At 49.0% G+C, this 23,506-nt stretch overlaps 1 protein-coding gene and 1 long non-coding RNA gene across 4 annotated transcripts in view; one reads left to right on the top strand and one right to left on the bottom strand.

Moving 5' to 3' along the window:
* Positions 1-2,039: 2,039 nt before the first annotated feature.
* Positions 2,040-13,736, bottom strand: LOC308220020. The gene is made up of 4 exons (XR_013956629.1): positions 13,533-13,736; positions 12,022-12,067; positions 11,170-11,391; positions 2,040-9,254 (listed from the first exon to the last, which is right to left on the bottom strand). It is a non-coding gene; the product is annotated as an uncharacterized lncRNA (long non-coding RNA).
* Positions 13,737-17,262: 3,526 nt separating this feature from the next.
* The window catches only part of SLC1A4 (solute carrier family 1 member 4), a gene marked incomplete at its 5' end in the record, with an annotated part of 36,741 nt that continues 30,497 nt past the window's right edge, over positions 17,263-23,506 (top strand). For all 3 annotated transcript variants that reach the window (XR_013956679.1, XR_013956680.1, XM_080616460.1), the window contains one exon: positions 17,263-17,768. Coding sequence is in view for 1 of the 3 variants with exons in the window: in XM_080616460.1 (XP_080472586.1) it covers positions 17,263-17,768 (506 nt within the window). The remainder of the gene's footprint in view (positions 17,769-23,506) is intronic.

Here is a 23,506-nt window from a genome sequence, read left to right on the forward strand (position 1 = left end):
CGTATGTTGTAGTGTAGCCCCGGCAAGGCTCATCTTACTGGGACCAGATGGGAAAACAAGGGACTCGTGTCCCAGGGGAGATGCCTGGCTGTGTGAAAACACCAGTTTCCCTGAGGCACGCTGCCTTTGTGCACGTCAGCATCCAAAGACCTCAACACCACATCAGCCTCCCTGCTCTCTTTTGGAGGCCCTGGGGTTCAGGGCTGCCAGACCTTCACCCACTCCTTCACAGCATCTGCTCTTCTCTAGATAGCCGGGGGGCACCAAGTGACAGCATCCACTGCTGTGGGAGTTGCTGTCGGGGTGGTGTGGGTTTCATATATGCTGGTGGAAAAGCCAGACTCTGCCTGTGCAGTGAAACCTGGGAGGTTTAGTGCAAAATCAGGCAAGGCAACCATGGTCCCGTCATCTACGCCAGAGTTCAAGGTGGCCAGTTTATCCTATCATCACTACTACCAGCCCCCATCTTCCTTCCTCCAGCATTGCCCAACCGCTATCCCCACCATCCCTTCCCATGCAACATATGACTCAATTCCTTGCCTTTTGAGTGGCAAAATTGAGCTCTGCCTACGCAGCTGAGAAACATGAAGCTTCGCCCAGACTTGTGCCTGTCCAGTGCTCAGAAATGCAATGCTCAGAAAGCCCCAAGGCTCAGACTTGTCCACCCAGCTTTGTTTTCCATCAATCCTCTTCATGCCAAGTGTGGACATCACGGTTAATGTGGAGGACTCACAGCCCTGGCCTGCAGGGCTTACCATCAAGATGCCCTTTATGTAATTATTTCTTCTAGGGTCATTAAATAACAAGCATTTTGCCATGTTTTATCTCGGTTGGATGCCTTGGTGGGACTGGAGGAGGTTTGCTCCTGTGGGGCCAGAGTCTCGCCCATGAGCCAGGGGCTCTCAGAAGTGGCTTGGGCTTTCTCAAATTGGGCTGCTTGTGACTCACAAACTCGTGTCTTTTGTTCAGATGAGAGTGAGAGATAGAGGGAAGATGGGTAAATGGGCAGACTGCTGCAGGTTCCATCCCTGCAAATTGCTTTAGCTAAACCAGCGATGTTGCTAGCGGGCTTTCGACATGCAATTCCTGCCTGCTCCTCAGTTAACCCTTCCCTGGGGGCAGAAAGCGAAGGGATTTAGTTTCCTTGCCAGGATCAAAGCACAGTGCTAGGAAGATGAAATGACCCATCTTGCTTGTGTGCCACTAGGGCCTGCCAAGCAGCGTGACCATGCAATGTGTACAGGGCTCCATCACAGCTCTCCGTATGGCTGGGGACCTCTGGGTTTGTCTAGAAACCCTTTACCAGTACCTGTGTCATTTCCCACCAGCCTTTCCATGTGCCTGAGATCTGGAGGAGGAAACTCCATGTGCAGTTATCAGTCAGCTGCAGGGAGAGCTAAGGAAGGAGCCAGCAGCAAGAAGGCGGTAAAACTGTCCCATGTCCTCTTCATGCTGGATACCTGCTTCACACATGGCGGCTGATAAGCTCCCAGGAAGTGATTTCTGAATATGCACAAGACTAAAGGGGAATTGCTGTAATCCTGCTGGTTACAAGAGAGCCAAGAATACAGTTACACACCTTGTTTCCATGGCTGAATTATCAGAAGCTTGAATTTCACTGAATGCATTTGGTGAAAGCCGTGTTTGCCACTGAGGCTCCTGATACAATGACAAGAGAATCTCCTGAGAAGCTTGTGGAGTTTTCACTTCTGGAATTGATTTATCTGGTGCTAATAAAAGTCTAAGCATAGATTCATAAGCTCCTTCACTGCCAGTCAGAATATATATCCATCAAGCCCAGGTCCTGGGAAAGGGCTCAGGGTCCTCAATACAGCATTTCCCAGTTTCAGGGTTGGACCCCTTTACCCTATGTGCATGCAGGTACCCTCACACAAACTGACACATCCCTTCTTGTTTGTCTGGTTCAGCCTATTGTGAAATACCTCCACCAGATTCTGTGCATTTTCAGCCCAATTGCTCTGCATGTAATTACCCAATCCTGCTAAAGCTGTTTGAATGTGTTCAGCCAATGTAATTATCCAATAATAGAGTCGGTTCAAAAATTGAAAGCAACAGAAAGAAAAAGACAGAGGAAAAGAGAAAATAGAGGCATTTGCATTAGATATCTTTTTTTCCTTATTACTTTCCACATTTGATAGAATGGGGGGAGCAATCCTGTGAAGCTGGAAAAAATCTGGTTTCAAAGTGCAAAAAGCCCCAACCCTGCCTCATCATCAGAATTCATTCCTGGAAAACGGTTTTCTGCCTGAAAGTGCTGACCCAGGGAAGATTTTTTGCTGTTTTCCCTGCAGTCCTCTTTAGTCGCCCGGAAGCACAAGGGAGATGGTGCCATCTTGTTCCACATGAGCAGCACCAACAGTTGTCAATGTCCCGTGAAGAAAAATGCATCCAGAACCTGCTGGAGCTGGCTGGTGATGCTCTCCTGTGAAAGACACTAATCCCTGGTGATCAGTTTGTGTTCCTGGAGGGATTACCCAGGGATGAAGCAGGAACCTTGCTCCAGGCTGCAGCAAAAGGCTGCATTGTGCTCAGCAGCACCGCAAAGGTTTGCATCCTCCTTCATCCAAAGTAGTCTTGCCAAGAGCATCATATGGTCACTGCCTTAGTCTTTGCTGAGGTTGAGGGGTATTGAGCATCTCAGTCCCTTTCTTTGGTAGCTCTTCACCATTTTCCACACCACATGAACAGGCATGTTAAACCTTCAGACACCAAACCAACACAACTCTCCCAGCACACTAATGGAGGTTATGAGCCAGCTGAACAAGTCGAGGCTTACTTCTGGGCATTCACTTTTCATTCTTCATTTGACTAATTAAGCAAGAAGCCTGGCTTGTAAATTAATGTGATTAAAAGAAATGAAGCAGTGTAGAGTGCACCCTTAACTGTGCAGACCATAGGTCACTCCATCTATACTTGTTTGCTTAGCCCACTCAGGACTAAGTCCTAGCATTTGAGCATTGAATTGTCAACTCCTCGTTTTTCATAGTTCACTGCTTGCAAGACCACAGATTGAGAGGCCAAATCCTGCCCCATCCTGCCTCACTGGGAATGAATTGAATCAACAAGCTGGGCAAGCATGACGCCAAGGGTGGGATGTGACTGTGCCTGGCCACTCGTGCTGCACTTTGGATTGAGCAGAAGTAGGAGGTAGCGGTGTTTTACCACAGAGGAATTTCCTGCCTTGCAAGACCCACCATACTGGCCTCCTGTCCCCATCAGCTTTGCCTTGTCAGCTCAGGCTGGATCCCACAATCTGGCTGTTTCCAGCTGGGAGCAAGGGGCAGCCAGTCTCCGGTCATGGAGCTCATGGAGGTAGTTCATCCTTGTGCAGGTCCTGGGGTGCCCTGGCTGCTCCCCTTTCTTCCTGCTAAGCACCGTATCATTAGCGGAGCGAATACCATCCAACCACCACTTGCATGAATGTGCTGCAGCACTGTAGCTGTCTGAGCTCTTTCTGGCAGCACACGTGGTGCCATGGAGGTGAATTGATGAGAACACAATCATTTAGTTTTGGGGGAGATCAAAGTGACCTGCAATCCCATCTCAGACATGCGTCTTCTGGTCGTGCTGGGGCAAAAATGCCATGAGGCTTTTGCAGGCAGGTCTCTAACCCCTTCGTTAACTGGACACAGCGCATCTTACCTGCCTCATTGGGAGCTGTGCCCCTGCACGGGTAAGTCAGGATTCGGGATGGATGCAGGGAAGGGCAAACCTCCAAACACCAGTATTTTACTTGCCCCCAGGGTGTAGGTGAGACAGAGCATCTGCTGGCTTAAAGTGGATGTTGTTACTGGAATTTGGGATGCCTTTCGGATTAAGCATCATGCAGCACTCACAAGGCTCCACTTAGCTGACATGTCTGAGCTCTGCCTGGAAATCTGATTTCCCTGTCATTACTTCTAAAGCTGTCTTTGCCTCTCCTTTCTCTTCTGATTCTTTTAATCCTGGCCGGTTGTAACACGCACCTCCCTGTTATGTTCTTCAGATGTCCTGCTCTGTTTTCACTTGAACTAAGTAATTCTCTGTGCTCTTTTCTCCCCTTTTCCCAGTATTGGCCCTTTCCCCAAATTCCTGGCACAGGCAGTTTGTTTTCTATGGTTTTGCTTCAGCTGAGCTCGGTTATTGAATGTACTTTCTTCTTTCCAGAGAGGCTCCTGGTCCAGCCCTTGGGCTGTTTTTCCAATACATTAAGTGTTTCCATGTCTTTTCTCTCCTCAACTCCTAGAAGATTTAGTTTTATCCCTTAGAAAAAGTAGCAGTAAACTTTTACATCTCTGCTTCTGGCCTGTTGTATTTCATGGTGCTATGCATGGGTATCTATTTACCAGCCTGCTGATTCCTTCATAACTTGAACTCCTTGGCCAAATTTAATGAAGATGAATAGAGAGTTAAGGGGCTTAAGGGCTTCATGTCCTGAAAAGCCTCATGCATATGTGTGAGTGAGGAGACAAGGAAGATGCTCTGTGTTTTCTAACCAAAGATCCAAATATATACTGTGGGTTTGGGGGGAAAAGCTCAAAAATATGAGCCAAGGGCTCCACATCCAAAGGCAAAGGAAGAATACGCACTTAATTTTCTTTTAAACCCTGTGGGGTTTAGACCATAAAGCCTCATGACTTTGGAGGGACTGGACCCATGACTTTAAAACCCTTGGGTGTGAAAGCAGTCGTGTTGGAGTCTCCTTGCAGCCAAGAGCAGTCAGGCACAGAGAACTTTTCCCTGCCGTGTCTGTACAGCATCTACCACTACAGGGTTCCCACCAGGTTGTGCCATGCAGGCAGGGACCGAATCGGGTCCAAATAAGGGATAGTTATGGGCATGGTAATCTCATAAGCATCAACTTATGAGTGATAAGGGGATAGCCTGGCACTTGGAGGCGTTTCTCAGGGGCTTTGCTCCTTGGATGGGTGCCCCTTGGCTAGGGTTTGTCCCACAGGCACTCGTCCCAAACAGCTCAAAGGAGATAAAAACCTGAGATGGGGAAAAGGAAAGAAATGAAAGAGCAGGTAGGAGAAGAAGACAGAAACCGGGAGACAGAGAGCAGCAGACAGCTCTCTTGTCTGTCGGAACAGGTAGCTGCTGGCTCAGGGCAAAATATTCCCATTTGAAGACCAAAAAGCTTCTGTAGCTCCAGCCTCTTGCGTGCACAGACCCTGCAGAAGCAGCCAGCATGGAGAAGGTCAGCACTGTCACTGAAGACAGCCACATTTGCTTCCTTCAGGAGTTCAAGTCACTCCCTATAAGGTCTGGTAATTCCAGGGTGTGCATTTGCCTTCCTTCCTAACTGTATTTGGCTGCACTATGGGTGTTTTACCTACAGTTCCCACACGAGGTAACCCAGCTTCTCCCTTCCTGCAGACAGCTATTTACGGGGTTTCAATGGGTAGGTCCGAAATGACTCCATGTCCAGAATCGCCACTGCCAAAGGAAGGAGACAGGGGTCTTTGCAAAGGGCTTTAACAATCTCCCTGTTGCTCTGGCTGGCAGCTTTCGGCATGCGTCCCACATTCTTCACTAGCCCTTTCCTTAGCAATGAATAGGCTTTTAGTGCGCTTTCATAACGGCTTCTTTTCCTGTGGCACTCAGAAAAAGCTTTCAGCCTGCTCCAGCTGCCTCCTCTGCTGCCTCTCCTTATCCACAAGAAAGCTGTGGTGGCTCTGCTCAGCATATCCTCTGCCGCTCACAGAGCCACTGTTCCACCTCTGAGAAGAGGTGGCGTGTGAGCAAGGGTGGAAGACAGCTTTGCTCTGCTCGTGCTTCTTAAAGCTCCTTTGCGAGCTGGGGGTTACAAGGCTGAGTTAGGACCTCTTCACCCCCCCACCAAGAAGCACATGTGCCCTGCAGTCAGCAGCCCCCATGCAGGATCAGGGGGCTTCAGCCTGGGCTCTGTGGCTGCACTGCGCCACAGACTGAACTTGCACTCCCTTGATGTAACTTTTCAGGCTATATGGATATATATAAGGATATAAGGGTATAAGGAAGAAGTTCTTTACTGTGAGGGCGGGAGGCACTGGAATGGGTTGCCCAAAGCAGTGATAAATGCCCCATCCCTGGCAGTGTTCAAGGCCAGATTGGACAGAGCCTTGTGTGACATGGTTTACTGTAATGCGTCCCTGCCCATGGGGACAGAGGAAATGAGATGATCTTAAGGTCCTTCCCAACCCAAACCATTCTATGATTCTATCATTGTGTGCAGGAGGTCTTGGCTCTGGTTTAAGGCAGATGGAAAGTGCATGTTCCTCCTGCTTGTTTGTCTCATCTTAATTCCCATCAGGGCTGTTACTGCAAAGCCTGCAGTAACAGGACTCGTACACAGCCACAGCAGTATGCAATCTACTCTGCATGTAGTTTAGGTTTTTTCTCCTGGATTTCATAACGATGCTGCTTAATTAGGGATCCAGAATTGCTTTCGTTCAGGCTAATAAAAGGACCTTTGGAGCTCCCAGCAGTTATCTCAGACACCTACATTAGCAGGTACTCTAACCAACCTTGAACATTGTGCAATAAGTGTAAACTGAGATTTCAAAGGCTTTGAGATCAATGAGAATGACAACTGCCAGAAAAGCCTTCAGTACCTGCGTGCTTGTCTGGGTCTGGCTAAGAAATGCCTCTGAAACTGTGGACTTCAGCAGCACAAAGCTCATTTTCCTTGAGGCAAACATGAAGTGAGGAAAGGGGCAGAGCGGCAATGCAGCACGCTGCTGGCACTTATCAAGAATTGAAGGTTATTTTCACACTAACCTGCCGTCTCTCTTCTGTTTTCGCCTTTTCTCTTAACTTCAGGGGTTTTATTCCTGGCAGAGGAAAGCACTGACACGTGTTTACCATTTCCCTTATGTATATGTGACTCCCCGACATCTCCAGATGTTTCTATATATTGTTTAAGGATTAAAAAGAAAATCTATACATCCCCCCCCTTCCTCTGATATTGAGACAACTACTTTGTGATTCACACAGAGTGTTGGGACAATGGTAGACATGAGGTAAGCTTTAGCCTGGTTCCTGAAGAATTGTCCAGTGGCGCATGCCCTGGGAGATGTGTCCTTGTGTGGCTCCCTATATCCGACCCTCACTGATAGCTCTTCATCTGAGATCTCACAGGCAGTGTATTTCTGTGAGTTTCATAGAAACAGGCAGGTTGGCTGAAGAGAAACCCCCACTGAGGAGCTGTCAAATCACCGCTGAGCAGAGGATTCACAGCCCTGGACACCTACCATCTCATTAGATGGGTTGGTTTTGAGCATCTCCTGGGCCTGAATGCCGAATTCCATTCATCACAAAGAAGGGAATCACACTCGGTGGCTGAACAGCAGCCTCGGAGGACAGAGGCAAAGAAGCTGTAACGCTTCCTGAAATCTGTGCTTCACAGATACAGCAAACACAGCAAGTTTGTGGTGGTTTGGGACTTTACACATCTGGTTAATACACTCACTTGGTGAATCAACCATGTCAGAACACATCACTGGCCAGGTGCCATCTCCTGCAGTAGGTCAGATGCAGCCCTGGTAGCTACCTGCCTCTTACTGCCCTAAAGGAGATCTGCACACTCCTGGGGTCTTGCATAAATAACCAAGTACTTTTTATTCAACAGCCTCTACTTACACCAAGCAGGTAAAAACTTAATGTTTCAGGGAGGGGGAGAGGGCTCTGCACCAGCCACTGACATAGATGCTATTTCGGATCCCCCAGTGATGAAGTCTAGCCCTTAGAGAAACACCACATCTGACTCAGGCAAAGTGGTACATGGCTAAAATAGCAGTCTGAGAAATGGAAGTGTCTGCTTTCTTCTCTGTGCTTTCGCTCCTGCTACAGCATTGCAGCAACACACACACATACACACAGAGCAATCGCTCTTTTCTCCAGGCTGGTTACTTTTCTCTCTAATCATGCACAGCCATCAGGGGCCTTATAATAACTGGCTGTGCTTGAATCTGCGGCCACAGACCTTGGCAGCAGTGTTAGTGCTCAGTGTCAAGAAGGGAATCAACTTCTCTGGTTGTAACAGCCTGCCTTTGGTAAACTCTGCTGCCCTGGCTGTAGCTGGCAGGGAAGAGAGGAGTTTCTACCTATCATCAATCTGTGCCACCCTCTTGTGCTCTGATCTCAAGGGATACAGAGGGACCAGGAAAGGTGTAGAGGGTGACAAAAGCAAGCAAGGAGCTCTGTATGAGACTAACAATGTCTCTGGGAAAGAGATGCCTGGGTCCAGAAAGCCAGCAGACAAATTTGCAGGAGGAAATTGCATAGAAGGCTTTTAAATCCCAAGGACTGCACCTGGAAGCTGCTGAGCTGCAGATCATTGGATACTTAGAAAGTATTCTTGGAAAACATCTCGTGTTCTTGCTTTGCTTATGATGTTCTTCCTTTCCAGTGTGACTGTCCTTAGGACATTTTGCTGCTCTTTCTGCAAGGCCCCAGGGATCTCTAGAGCTGAAGTTACTTCTTAGACCTGTTTGGTCCATGTGTGTGCTCCCATAGCCCCTCGGCATGACCACTGTCGCTCTCCTGCAGCAAGCTCGGGCATGGGGAACACCCTCACAGGCCAGTGGGCAAAGGACAGCCGCATGGTCCCCTGCATTCCCTGGCAGAAGCTTTACCCCTGCTGCTCGCTGTCATCCCAGTTTACTGTCATCCATAAGCAGGGATACAGTATTCATTGTCGTGCCGTAATCAGGGATAAAATGTGTAAGGACAGAGATTCCCCTTGCTGCTTCTAGCCACTGAATCACAAGCAATGTTCAGAAATTACTCATGCTTTGTTCTCTCCCTAACGGAGCTTTTTATGGCATACTCCATACAGCTGATGTAAATCAAGGCATGTTCTGCTTGTGTGTTAATCCCTGAATGCCAGGCAAATCCTCAGCTGTCTCACTTACCCACCTCCTGCCACCAGTGAGCTGCTTTATCAACCCACAACCATGGGAGAAATCAGCAGGCGCTGCTGCTTGGAGCAGTCACAAGTTCTTCATTCAAGGACACTTCCCATAGCTGAAACCCTCCCATCGTTTCCCTGGCTTCTTCAGTAGCAAAGCTTGACCATAAGAGGAGATCACGCAGCTTGTTTGCAGATCAGCACGGCTTGTTTTGAAAAGCCTGACCCTGCATTTTCCCCACCAGCTAGAGGCAATGCCCCCTGCTAGGGCAGGGCATGTGACACGTCCAAGACCTTGAACATCTGCACTTGTTCTTGCCCTTTTATCCTACTTTTCCTTCAAAGAAAATCCCAAGGAGACCTGACAAAGGAGAAAACGCCATTACTTTTGGGAGGTGAGTAAGGGCCTTTCTTTTCCAGCATGTACCAATTTGGTTTTCTTCATCTATGTACATTATTACGGTATCCAAAAAGGGGACAACACACCCAGTTATAAATTTACTCCTGTCTCAATTTGACTTTATTTCCAAAGCCATTCAAAGGAGCCTTATGGTAAGCAAGGTATTTGTGTGTGTGGGTTATTCTATATTTTTCATCTTCTTGCTGTTGAACTGCATGTGCCTTTGGAGGATAAAGTTAAACATTTACCCTGGGTCAACCATTCCTGGCTGCAGAGTTTATGTTTTGCTGGAGTTTGGGCAAGCAAGGTGGTATTTGCTCCATTCCTTGCCTGCCTCTGCTATTAGACAATGCACTCACCAAGGCCTTTATTTGGTTTTGCATCCTCAGAATAGTGTCAATCAATCAGGTGTGAGGACTTCCCTAGCCTGGAGATACAGTGAATCCATGTGTGGTAGTGTGGTAGCATTGTATTTGGGACTGGATTATCTTGGTTCCTAGACAGGAAACTATGTGCAGCAGGACCTGAGGACTGTTCTTGGGAGCTGCCATCACTGAGGGCCAGGGGGTTTTCTTATCCTGGTTTTGCATGTTCTGAAATCAGGCTCATTCCAATAATCCAGGTGGCTGGTCCTGCATCCAGCTGGCAATGGAGCAAGCTGGTCAGGGGGAATGGGAAGAGCTAAAAGCACGCTTCATGTTCCTCCCAGAGGCAGGCAGAGAGCACTTCTGCAATGGGGATGGAGCCTGTTCAAATTGCTTGGCATCCCAGGCGCAACAAAGTCCTCCTGCCAAGCTAAAGTCTGCATACCAAGGAAGTGCTCTAGCCAGCCAGCCTCAGCCAGCTAGCCTCGGCCAGCATGCTATGGCTCTTCCGAGGACTCAATCTGGCCTGTGGGAAAACAAGGTCTCTCCCACATGCTTTTCATGTATTCTCCTCAGGAAAAGGCCACCCTGTAATACAGCCCCTGAGGATAATGGAGGCTGCCCAGGACATCTCCCTCGAGATGTTCGGGAGCGCCTTTATTCAAGCTTCTCTTGAAAAACACGAAGCCCAATCTCACCTCCTTCCTGCCCTGTTCCCTTTCATCTTTCTCCCTCTGCCTCCCACCATGGCTTTTAGGCATCAGTCTTCCAGCTACTTCAAAGCAGTCACGGGAGATGAGCTGATTGATGCTCTCTTTCAAAGCCTACAGAGGTTTCTGTTAGGTGTCCCAAGAACAGGGACTGAACAGCGGCCAGAGCCAAGGAAGCTCCTGAAAGCTGCAGATGACCTTGCTGGCCTTACAAAGAGGGAGACAGTGGCAGAAGGACCGAGGGAAGCAGAGGTGGCACTGTGGGTGTTCACTGCACTCCTGCTGCGCACAGCTGGTATGTGTGCCCAAGGGCTACTCTAACCTGTGCCAAAATGGCATGCGTGAGATGAAATAGCGCTTTGAAAGACACCTTCTCCTCTCCTAGCAAAGAAACTCAACTCTGATTTCTTTCAGACTTTGTGTTAACCTTCCCCAGGTGTGGAAAACCTTCTCCTCTGTTCCCACCCTCTGAAACCAATGTCACTGAAGCTCTTTTGTGCCAGCAGCATAATATGTGTTGATGCAACTGTATGAGTGACAGAGAAAACACCCACCAGATGGGTTTATTATCATCATAGATTATCAAAAGCTAACGGTGTAGCAATTACTTCTTTATGTCATGGGCTTTGCTCTCTCGGAAGTATTTGTTACGTAGTCTATTATACTTATGCTTCATGGTAGTACATAACAATACCTAACGTATGCGGTAGAACAGACAGATGCTATGTAGTAATGTAAAGTGGATTCCACTTTTTCCTTCCCCAAAACCAAAAACCACAAGGCAGAAGCTGTCATTAATACCTTCGTTTCTGGCTGAGATGAGCAGTGCTGTGCAGCTAAAGGTCAAATCTGACTTTTTCCAAGATCACAGCTGTTGCTATCCAGAGGTTTGATGCTATCCCAGAGGCCACCATGAAGTTCAGAGCTAGCTCCAGATGTGATGTCTTCAGGGCCAGGGTACATTTATATTTTGGAGGTCAGAGCAGAAAAAAGTAGGATGCAGTTTGGATGCCAGGATCTCCTCTGAGGAACAGAAAATCATCTTGAGTTTGTAATGTTGGGTGAGTCTAATACATACAGAAGTCACAGAGGGACAAAAATAGTGATTTGCTATGATATTGCCTGGTTTTGTGAGACCTGCATTATAAGTCAGTGACGGGGTTGTCACACAATGGAAATTGCCTGAAACCTGGGTATCCTTAACCAATTGTCTAGGTGTTCTCCATACTCAATGGACCATGGGAATCTCACGTCCTCTGCCTCAGATGCACCTTTTAAAAGGGGGGCTGACCTTCCCTATATGTCTATTGACTATGGAAAAAGCAAGAATTAGGCATTAAATTTCTAGATGGCCACAGTCAGCTCACATAGATCCCATCCTAAGTGTCTGTCTCACTGATCTGCAGCAAGATTGTGGTAAAAGTTAACAGTGGGAATGGATGAGCAGCAGGAAAAAAGCATTGTCGGCCTGTCCTCAGGTAGATCTTGATATAGACTTCACTCAACAAAGCAGGACCTTTTCTAAGTGAAACAGCTCAAATTAAGTACTGTGCTCTACTTGCTTGGTGCTCAAATGTAGAGAAGGACCTGATTCCCTTACAGCATCAAGATCTTTTCATTCCCTTCACTGAGGCTGGAATTTCAAACACCCACCTGCCATGGTTTAACTCCAGCCAGCAACTAAGGCTCTTCCGCTCTCCTGCAGTGGCATGGGGAATAGAATTGGAAGGGTAAAAGTGAGAAAACTCGTGGGTTGAGATAAAGGCAGTTTAATAGGAAAAGCAAAAGCTGCACACACAAGCAAAGCCAAACAAGGAATTCATTCCCTATTTCCCATCAGCAAGCAGGTATTCAGCCATCTCCAGGACTGGGAGATGAGACAGGAGAAATGGTGCATTGCATGGAGCTATTGGGCATCTAAGTCAGCTCAGGTTGGGTCACTGCTGGACTTGCACTGCTTCTCAGAAGACTTGTCCTCCACTGATTTTAGTGGTTCCTGCCACAGTAATTCCTATAACATGCAACTCAAATCAAGGTTCCAGCAATTTAAAGGTATTTCCATTACAATCTTCACCCCTGGTCCCTTTGCACCAGAGCATAGGGTTTAACATTGCAATGAACTCCTTCCCTTGCACCTACTCCAGCTTGGACTTCCTCACAGACTGCAGTCCCTTAGGGCTGTACCTGCTCCAAATGGAGCTTTGTCTATGAGCCACGGTCTCTCCAGGGGTGTATCTGCTGTGGCATAGACCCATCCACAGCCACAGTCCCTTCAGAAATAGACCTGCTCAAAACATGGCCTTACCCATGGCCCTCCAGGGGTATACCTGCTCTGTCATGGGCTTATCCATTGCCAAATGCGTTAAGGTGCTCCAGCACGACCTCATGCACAGTCACTGATGCTTCAGGGTGTACCTGCTGCAGCATGGGCTTACCATGGCCACTGGTACTTTAAGGTGTACCTTCTCCACCATGGACTTGGGCCACAGTCCCTTCAGAGGTGTACCTGCTATAGCACAGACATAACTACAGCCACGGAGGCTTCAAGGTGTACCTGCTCTAGCATGTCTTATCCACTGACACTGATGCTTTCAGGGTGTCCTGGTCCCACATGAACTCATTCTCAGGTCACAGCCCCTTCGACTCCAGTTCAGTCTGGAGTTCCAGCCTATCCAGTACAGCAGCACAGAAGCAGCAGCGAGACCCCAGCCATCTGCCAGCCCAGACACATCACCATTGCTGTTATCAAAACGTCACCATGCACAGCAGAGTAAGGTGATAAGCAGCACTGCACTACAGGAAGCAGTGGAAGTGAAACCAATGAGCACCAGACTCTGACAGACAGTGAGGCAAGTCCCATGGCTTTCAACTAATAGCTAAACAGCAACAACAGCTACAAATTCAATCTTTAACATTCCAATCAAATCTGTTGTGATCTTGAGCCCTTCATGCCCCACATTGAGCACCAAAATGGACTATCATGGTTCAACCCCAGCCAGCAGCTAAGCCCCACACAGTTTTAATTCCACTCCCTTGCAGTGGGATAAGGAATAGAATCAGAAGGGTAAAAATGAGCAAATTCATGGGTTGAGATAAAGGCAGTTTAATAGGTAAAGCAAAAGCTGCGCACACAAGCAAAGCCAAATGAAGAATTAATTCACCACTTTTCATCAGCAGGGAGGTGTTCAGCCACCTCCAGGACAGTAGGGCTTCGTCATGCATAATGGCTACTTGGGAAAACAAGCACCATCACTCCCAGTGTTCCTCTTTTCCTTCTTCCCTCGGCTTTACTGCTGAGCGTGGTGTCACGTAGTATGGGATATCCCTTGGGTTAGTCGGGGTCAGCTGTCCTGGCTGTGTCCCCTCCCAACTCCTTGTGCACACCCAGCCTACTCATTGGTGAGGAGCAGAACAGCCCTTGATGCTGTGTAAGCATGGCTCAGCGATAACTATAACACCTCTGCACCATCAACAAACCCAAAAATAGTCCCATACCAGATACTATGAAGAAAATTAACTCTATCCCCACCCAAACCAGCACACCACCATCAAAAAATTATATCAAGCAGAACTGGACTGGAAATCCCAGGACTTCTCATTCCTGGGCCAGTGGTGAAAACAATGGCTGTCTCTTCACTGAAAGCAAAAGGAATGTTAACATTTTATTTAAAAGGAACTGGATTTGATTTGTTGTTGCCTGTTTGTGACCACTCTGCTGACTTCTGGAGGAAGCACTCTAATGCTGTGCAGGTGAAAGCCAAAAACATCCTTCAAGTCACAACAGGGAAAGTCAAACCCCTAATTTGGAAGCACCAGCAGGGTGGACACTGGAAACATGCAGCCTCACTCACTGGAGAGCACCCAAGACCTACAAGCGCTGAAATGAAAACATGACATAACAGATCAGTCAATGGTTACTACTGAATAAGTCAGAGGGCTTCAGAGTTAATCACCGCAGCCATCCGTGAACTCTCACAGGGTGCGGACAATCAGCTTTGCCTTTGGGATGATGTCCATTCTATGGTGGGAGGCCCACATGCTCTGATTTCTTCTTGGCAAAAGCTTTGTTATCTGAAGACTTGTTAAGAGAAGAAGGATAACTGTTTGGATCAGGGTTAAAATCAGAAAATGAAGAGGGGAAAAAAAAGGAGGAGAAATTGGGAATCTGAATTCTCACAGTGTCATTGACCAGGAAGCTTGATGTGAGCATCCCTACCTCAAGGTGTTCCTCACGAAGGGCTGGCTATCACCAACCTTAGCACAGGTTGAAAACTATGCAGTGGGATCCAAGCCTCTGGAGGTGTGTGTTCCTGCAGGTCTCCTGGCTGTGCTCATGGCACTGCTCTCATCAAAGTCATCCCTGCAAGGACACGGAGAGATCCTCCAAAAGAGATCAATTGATTCACATGGTGGAAGAGACTCTGTTTAAATTCTTGTGCTGGTGTCATACATGTGCTGCTATGAATGAGTTTTCCTATTTAGCATGTTCCTCATGTTCAGACTATCCTGAATCTCTCCCCTTGCTTTTCAGTTTGTGTATGGAAACAACATTTCTGCCCAATGGTTTTAGAATCTTTTGTCAACTGCAGCATAGAATAAAGACTTCTATATTTTTGTATTTATTTTATATTTTCCTGTTGTGCTTTCTTTTCCCCTTTTCCCTTCCCTTTTTCACAGGTAAATGGAAAGAGAAAAGGGTGAGATGGGTCGAGAACAGCAGGGAAGAACACAAGGGAAAAAAATGAAGCATGATGTTTTGAGGAATAGTCTCAAAATAGGAATGAAACATCCATTTTAGAAACGCTTCCGATGGGGAAAGAAACAATTCTTTTGGAGGGTTAATTCTTTTTAATAACAAGAAAAAACAATCAAAACTGATTTTAAAAGAACCACATAGCTTTTTGTTGCTTTTGAGGTTGGTGGAACTGAATGTCTTTGACAGACTTTGCAGGTACTTGCTTTCCTGTTTAGTTTAGTCTGTTTCCTGTCTCTGATTATCCTAATTTGGTGGAATATTCATTCCCAGAATTCCACAAACCAAATGTTCCTCAGAGGGAAAGTTATCAGCAAAAAAAGCATATAAAACCAATAAGAAGATGCCTAGTATCTTGAGTCAAATTTTGGTGCAAGAGCAAGCTGGGGGTCAAGACTTTGCATTGAGCTCTGGGGGGGGTGGTGGTGGTTGCAGTTGCTTGTCAATGGTGTAGTTACTTACTTAGACAGAGATGATTCCCAGGAGCTCTGGCCATGGCGTAGAGATGGTCAGGTCTGTCCACGAGGCTGGAAAGCAGAAAAGAGTCTTATTAAATCAGGATGGGGATGGACTATTCATCAGGGACTGTAGTGACAGGACAAGGGGTAACGGGTTCAAACTTAAACAGGGAAAGTTTAGATTGGATATAAGGAAGAAATCCTTTACTGAGAGGGTGGTGAGGCACTGGAATGGGTTGCCCAGGGAGGTTGTGAGTGCTCCATCCTTGGCAGTGTTCAAGGCCAGGTTGGATGAGGCCTTGGGTGACATGGTTTAGTGTGAGGTGTCCCTGCCCATGGCAGGGGGGTTGGAACTTGGTGATCTTAAGGTCCTTTCCAACCCTAACTATTCTATGATTCTATGATTATGGCCCCATCATGCCCTGCCAGTCTCTTTAGCTTGGTCTAATCCAAAAGCAGTGTGTGGATGTGTGCCTGGCTGTTTCCACAGTGTTTTCTGCTAGGCTGTGCCTTGCTGGTGCCAAGGGGAGGAACTGAAATGAAGCTCCTTCTAAAATCCAAACATCAGCAAAGCTTGGGCAATGGGCTCTGTGCAACCACAGCAGGGCTGTACCTTCACGGCGCTTGTGGATTTGAAAGCCCCAGGTGCCTCTGTCAGCCCCTTGTACCATGAGAGACATCATCTGCCCCTCAGACAACCTGCTCAGACCAGATTCAGCCTGGTTCCTCAAGGAAACATGCTCAGGGCCCATGCTTCCATGCTGCCTGCCACCCATGAGCCTGTGGGATGGATGGCTTGGACTGTGGGACAGGGGGCACAGCCACAACCTGCCCTGGTGCAGAGGATGGCACCTGCATCTCTGAGGGGTTCCTGGAAAGAGGAGGGGGACACTGAGGGGATGTGTATGAACAAAAGGGACACTGCGGGGACATGTGCAAACCATGGGGACACTGCAGGGGACACTGAGAGGAGACGAGTGGGCTGTGGAGATGCTGATACGGGGCCACATGTGTGAACCAAGGAGACACTGAAGGGATGTGTATGAACCATGGGGAGACCAAGGGGACATGTATGATCTGTGGGGACATTAAGGAGACATGTGTGAGCTATGGGGACACTGGGCGGGACACTGAGAAGAGATATGTGGGCTCTGGTGACACTGACAGAGACATCAGTGAACATGGGGATACTAAGGGGACATATGTGACCTGTGGAGATACTCTGATGGGGATGTGTGTGAACCATGGGGACACCGAGGGGACATGTGTGAGCTGTGGGGACACTGATGGGGACACTGATGGGGATGTGTGTGAACTGTGGGGATACTGAGGGGACATGTGTGAGCTGTGGGCACACTGATGGGGACACTGATGGGGATGTGTGTGAACATGAGGACACGGAGGGGACATGTGTGAGCTGTGGGCACACTGATGGGGACACTGATGGGGATGTGTGTGAACATGAGGACACGGAGGGGACACGTACGCTCGATCCACGGTGACGCTGATGGGGACACCGAGGAGTCCCCGACCGGCCATGTGCGATCCTGGGGGGACACCGATGGGGTCACGTGTGACACGGGTGACGCCCGCGAGCCGCGGGGCGTGTCGGGGCGGGCAGGGGCGGGGCGGGGCCTGGCGGCGGGGGCCGCGCTGTCAGTCCCGGCGCTGCCGCTCGGCAGCATGGAGGCAGCGCGCGACGGGAAGGCGGGCAGCGGCCCCAACGGCCATGCCGAGGGCCCGGCGGCGGAGCGCGGCCCGGGGCGCCTGCGGGGCTGCCGCGGCTTCCTGCGCCGCAACGCGCTGGTGCTGCTCACCGTGTCCGGCGTGGTGGCCGGCGTGGCGCTGGGGACCGCGGTGCGCGGAGCGGAGCTGAGCCCGGCGCAGGTGGCCTACCTGGCCTTCCCCGGGGAGCTGCTGCTGCGGATGCTGCGCATGGTGATCCTGCCGCTCGTGGTCTGCAGCCTGGTGTCGGGAGCCGCCAGCCTGGACACCCGCTCGCTCGGCCGCCTGGGAGGCATCGCCGTCGCTTATTTCCTAGGGACCACTCTGCTGGCGTCTGGCCTCGCCGTCGCGCTCGGCTTCATCATCCGTCCCGGCGCCGGAGCCGCCGGCCTTAACGCCCCCAGCCTGACGGGCGCCGTGCCCACCAGCAAGGAGACGGTGGACTCCTTCCTCGACCTCATCAGGTGAGGCCGCCCCGCTCCCCTTCCCCCTCTTTCCCGCCTTCCCCTCCGGAGGATGATGACAGACCCGGCGGTATTGCATGCTGAACACTCCCCGTTCCCCCTCCTCCTCTCCCTCCTCCGTCTGGCTTTCCCAGAGGCACCGCTTGCTGCCCAGGTACCCGGTCAGGTTTAGAGCTGAGTGGTGCTGAACCTCTCCTTCCTTTATGCTTAATTGTGGCTCGAGGATGAGCCGGGGCTTGCTCGGAGATCGGGGTGCCTGGGCCCGTCTTTAGTCCCGCCTGGAGGGAGAGCGGCTCCTGGGTGCTCGCTGCAGGGCAGGCATGGCTCGCTTGGCACCTTCCCCTGTCCCGCTGCCTGGCCTTGCCCGTGTCCCGCAGGCAGGGCAGGGCAGCTCTCCACATCCCTCTTTCTTTTATTCCCCCACCCTTCACTTAGTCTTCATACACAAATCACAGAATGGTTTGGGTTGGAAGGGACCTTAGAGCTCATCCAGTTCCAACCCCCTGGCCCAGGCAGGGACACCTTCCACTAGAGCAGGTTGCTCCAAGCCCTGTCCAACTTGGCTGTCCAGGGATGGGGCATGGCAACCTGCCTCTTGCAGCACCCTCTACGTTTGTGCGGGCATGGAAATGCAGCCCCATGTTTCCAACATACCCAAACATAGTCCAGTATGAGGACACGATGTTGGTGAGCTTCATCCCACCTCTGCACCTTGTAAAAACTCACCAGAACTACCTGGAAGCAAGGCTTCCACTTTAACCAGGTTGCAGTCGTGGTTTATCCTTATTGCTCCTTGCAAAGTTGCAGACTTCACCATTGTTTTTTCCCAGAGCTGAGTTCTGTCCAGCTCTTTAAGTAAGAGAGGAACACTTACATAAAGGAGGCAAACATCCAGCCAGCTTTTTCAGTGCCGGACTTCCAGTTGCAGTCTCTTGTGCTTTGATGAATCTTGGTGCAGAGCCCCAGATGTGAACAGCTGATGTGTTTTTGTTATCCCATGTCTGGCTCTGCTGCTTGTTCACATCCAAGTAGTGTTGAGCAGTCATGGAAAAGTGTATTACAGGCGCCTGAGAAAAGCGATGGAATAAAGGAAAACTGGGTCTCTCCCGCTAAGTGTAGCTGAGGGGGTGATGGGAAGTGATAGCCATCAATAGAGAGCATGGAGGTTTTGCTGAAACATTGGAAGATGAACAGCTTTGGAGGTAGCGCATGTTGTTATGAAGATGCAAACAGAAGAGCAAAGGGAGGTGACCTGCATACGAGCAAAGTGGCTGGACAGTTGTGCTTAGGAAGTATCTTGGTAATTACAAAGCTGTAACGCAGACTGTGTTTATAAATCCATGGTAATGCCCTTTTCTTTCCCAGAGAGAAGTATATTCCCTTTGCATAGAAAGCAAGCTCTGCTTTGTACCATTGGCAACCACGTGCTTCATGTCCTCAACTCACCTCTTGTACCTGACAGAGCACACTGAGAAGTGTATCAGGGCAGTGGGAGTAGGTGGGCTGGTGGTGGAGGTGACTTGGAGTTGAATGGAAATGTAGGGAAGTGAAGGAAGATTGCAAAAGAAAGGAATCAGCACAACCGGGATAGTTGGGAAGACGACTGCAGCAGCGGCTGCCTCGGACGCATCCTGGCGTGGCTGCTGTAGCTGGTGTTTCAGCCCTTTGTTGCCATGCAGCACAGAGTAGGATGTAGCTGAGAAACAAGGCAGGGATGCTCCAGTGAGCTTCAGGCTGTGGGTAACATCTGTGAAGTTGGGAGCAGAAAGCTGCATCTTGCTCTAGTCTGTAAATGCAGGTGGAGAATTCATCTTGAAGGGGTTATAATGGTGGTGGGATTGAGTCCTTAACTCCAAAGTAATGCTCATAATGATGAAACTTTGGTTAAGCATGTGGGTTGCAGAGGGGTTTCCTTCTGGGAGATGAAGGGCTGGGGGCTTTCCCCCAGTGCATGTACATGGACTGTGAATTCAGCTTTTCTTTGGAGCCCCAGGGAAGGGCTGTTGCAGCCACATTGTTGGCCAGTCCAGGTGTCACAGCAGCAACAGCGAAATCCAGTCCAGAAAAGACGTGTTTGGACACAACCATCACTAGAAGTCTGACACTTAGCACAAATCCCCAACAGCGAGCGATGTGATTTTCTAGAAATAATATCTTTCTCCTTCTGCCTTTTAATTTATTATTACTTTTTTTAACTATTCTTGAAAATGTGAGTGTTCTGGTTTGAGCACTGATCTCGGTCCCTGCTGTGGTGGAAGGTACCAGAGTAACCTCATCTTCACTTAACCCTTGAGCCTATTGGGCCTGCGGGGCTGAAACCTTTTCTTTCAGTGTGAGTGGGTCTTGCAGCATCCCACTCTTTGCTTTTCCTTTTCTCTCTTTTGGTCACAAAACCAAAAAAGGCAAAAAGCTTTGGTTTCAGTTGTGTCACAAGAGTGGCTGTGTCCTTCGAAGCTTCACTGCTCAGTTTCAGATAATGGGTAAAAATGAGGCACTAATGGGTAAACTGAGTCCCTCTACAGCACTGAAAGCAGATGTAAAACGTGGACCAAGGAAGAAAGAGCAGAGGCAATCACAGCTGGGGGTCATGGCTCCTTCAGAGATGACACAGGGTGTCCTTTCCCAGGATACGGATCTCTTCTGCTTTTGGGAAGTGTGTTAGTTAATGAGCAAAGACATTGGTTTCCATTGTCACAGCAATGTCTGGAGGCCAGCTTAACTCTTGGTTATGGTTTTCCAGTTTTCCATTTCCAGATCTAAAGCTTCCACATAAACACACACGTACGCATGCAGACATGACCTCTGGAAAAGACATTTGTCTTGGGCTTTGATAGCAAATGAATGGTTACTCACTGGTGAACTGAAAAGCTGTCTCTGTTTTGTTTTGTCCATTGACCATAACCTCTAATTTGTCTGATGGAGCACCTTCCTAGCTTCCCGTCTGGCACGTGCAGGAGGCAAGCCTTGAGTGTGTCTGGCCAGGGCTTAGGCACACTGTCCTCTGCCCTGAGACACGGGGTGGGGACAGTAAAGCTGTGCTGGAGGTGCCTTTATGCCCCACAGCAGCTCATCTCATCTCATCTTGGCTCTGTCATGTCAGCAGATCTTGGAGCTCCCTAAAAGATGAGCATGGCCCAAGGCAAGGAAGAGGCTGCAGCTTAGTGATCATGGGAGGGATCCAGCAATTCAGAAGTGCTTCCACAAGGCTGGTGGCTTAAAAAAGCCAAAATCAACAACAACAAAAGAAGAGGGGTGTGCTCTGAACCCAAGAGGGGGACATTGGATTTCCTTAACTCTGTCTCACATCGATGAAGAAGGTCAGGCTCTGGAGTGCTCTTGCTCCACAGGGTCTTAACTGAAGATGGGCCTCATGAGCATCTCCAGAGCATCTGGCATGAAGAGCAGCTTGATTGTACCAAACAGGCAAGTGCCGAGCACCAGCAAAAGATGAGGAGAACGGGGGGAAACTGGTTTTGTCCCTTACTCATTTGTTTGGTGGAGAAGGCAGAGCAGTGGAGAATAAAGAGTGCTCGCCAGCTTGGCTACAAAGTGGGTAGCAGGTGGAGGAAAATGCTAGCTGTGATACTGTGGGGTTTGGGGCTCAGCATCCGCTTGGGTAGGTGACAGCTCGGCTCTGATCATGTCAGATGTCTAACCAGAGAGAAGCAGGTGAGGAGAGAGATGGTGACAAGGAGGTGCCTCCAGCTACCAGCTAACACAACCCATATAGTTTGTTGGAAAGCAGTTGAAAACCAGCAGGGTCAAGTGTTGTGCAAGAATCTTATTGACTTGTGACTACTTTTGATGGGCAATTGTCAAGACTGCATGTTTTGATAAGGTCAGAGTTTGGTTTAGCTCTGATTTTGTATTTGCTGATACAACAAAATCAAACAGTTTCACACAAACATATTGATCCTGTCAAAGGACATAAAAAGGACATGGAACTGTTGGAACAAGTTCAGAGGTGGCCACGAGGATGATCAGGAGACTGGAGCACCTCCCCTATGGAGATAGGCTGAGAAAGTTGGGGCTGTTCAGCCTGGAGAAGGGAAGGCTGCGTGGAGACCTCATAGCAGCCTTCCAGTATCTGAAGGGGGCCTACAGGGATGCTGGGGAGGGACTATTCATCAGGGACTGTAGTGACAGGACAAGGGGTAACGGGTTCAAACTTAAACAGGGGAAGTTTAGATTGGATATAAGGAAGAAATTCTTTACTGTGAGGGTGGTGAGGCACTGGAATGGGTTGCCCGGGGAGGTTGTGAATGCTCCATCCTTGGCGGTGTTCAAGGCCAGGTTGGACAGAGCCTTGGGTGACATGGTTTAGTGTGAGGTGTCCCTGCCCATGGCAGGGAGGTTGGAACTGGATGATCTTAAGGTCCTTTCCAATCCTAACTATTCTATGATTCTATGAAAGTTTCCAACAGTGGGTGATCCTGGCGACTCATTCTGGTGAGGTCAATGTTTTCCTGTAATTTTGTACAAAAGACTTAAGTAGAAAATCTCAGTCATCAAAAAGGAACAAAATATTTTATAATACATTTTTTTTAGTGGCTTTCTTTGCCCGATGTTGGGATGAAAACATGTTTTGAAATTGTGGGGCTGGCTTTGGGAAGGGAATCCTGTTTCTAATCCAGCCCTAGTTGTAATAGTCTAGGGAGAGAAGGAGGCGGTAGCATCATCTGCTTTTTATAGAAAAGGAGGGTACTCAGAGGTTCAGGTGTCTGCCCTGAGCAATAGGGCCAGGGCTCCTCAGCCTGCCAGGCAAGTCTGCAAAAGCAGTTTACATTTTAGTGCTCCTCACTGCCCGTTCTCTCTGCCAGCATTTACCAGCGGTGCTGCCAAAGGGAGTACCCGCAGCACCATCAGCGAGCCCATGCATTGGCTCCGTGTGCCTTGGGAGCAGGAGGGAGGCAGGATGAGCCTGAGTGCAATGAGAAGCATAGGTCGTGTTCCGCTGGCTGGGCTGCAGAGCGGATGGCCAGGGTGGACCGTGGCATCCAGAGCACTCAGGCACCAGTCGCTCCAGTAGCACTTGTTTCTCATAGCCTTCGTCTTCCTGGTGAGTCACTCAAAAGCAGCAACCATGAAGGCTCTGGAATCCCAATGTGGAAAGAGAGCAAAGCTTGAGGAGAGGAGGGGGAGATGCCACCTTTGTAGTGATAGAGCAAGAAGCGGCTGGGGAACAGCTGCAGTTACACCACAGCACATCCCCGAGATAGGCTCACCACTGGGTCTGTAGCTGGATCTTAACTCTGGGTACCCTCAGAAAAAAGGGCAGCAGTAAATGTTACTGTCCACTTTGTGTCATTTTCTAAGCCTGGATCCTCTCTTGAAGTGTAGGGGTTCCTGACTGGGTTTTCTAGGAAGAACTCAGCTTTCTCATTCATGTGCCAGCACTGTCTGGTGGGGTTTTTTAATGAGCCTCTGAACATTTCTGCTCTTTCCTTTTGTTCTTTATATTACTTGTCTTTTACTACTGACTCCCCCTAGTTATGTTTTATTTTACAAGCAACGAAGATGCAGACGGCACCATTAAGGCAAAAAAAATATTGAATGATCTGCTCTAAGTAAATACATTTTCAGGTTTCTCTGTGTTAAAGCAGGCGCACGCACTCATAAAGATGTGTCTGTGCAGGGCGTGCGTCGTGCACTCACGTACATGTGAAACAGCAGGTGAGAAGGATTGGCGTATGATACTGAATGAAAATCTTGAGACAGAAAAAAACCTAAAGGTACTG

This window comes from Psittacula echo (genome assembly GCF_963264785.1).
Source record: "Psittacula echo genome assembly, chromosome: 4".
Lineage (NCBI taxonomy): Eukaryota > Metazoa > Chordata > Aves > Psittaciformes > Psittacidae > Psittacula > Psittacula echo.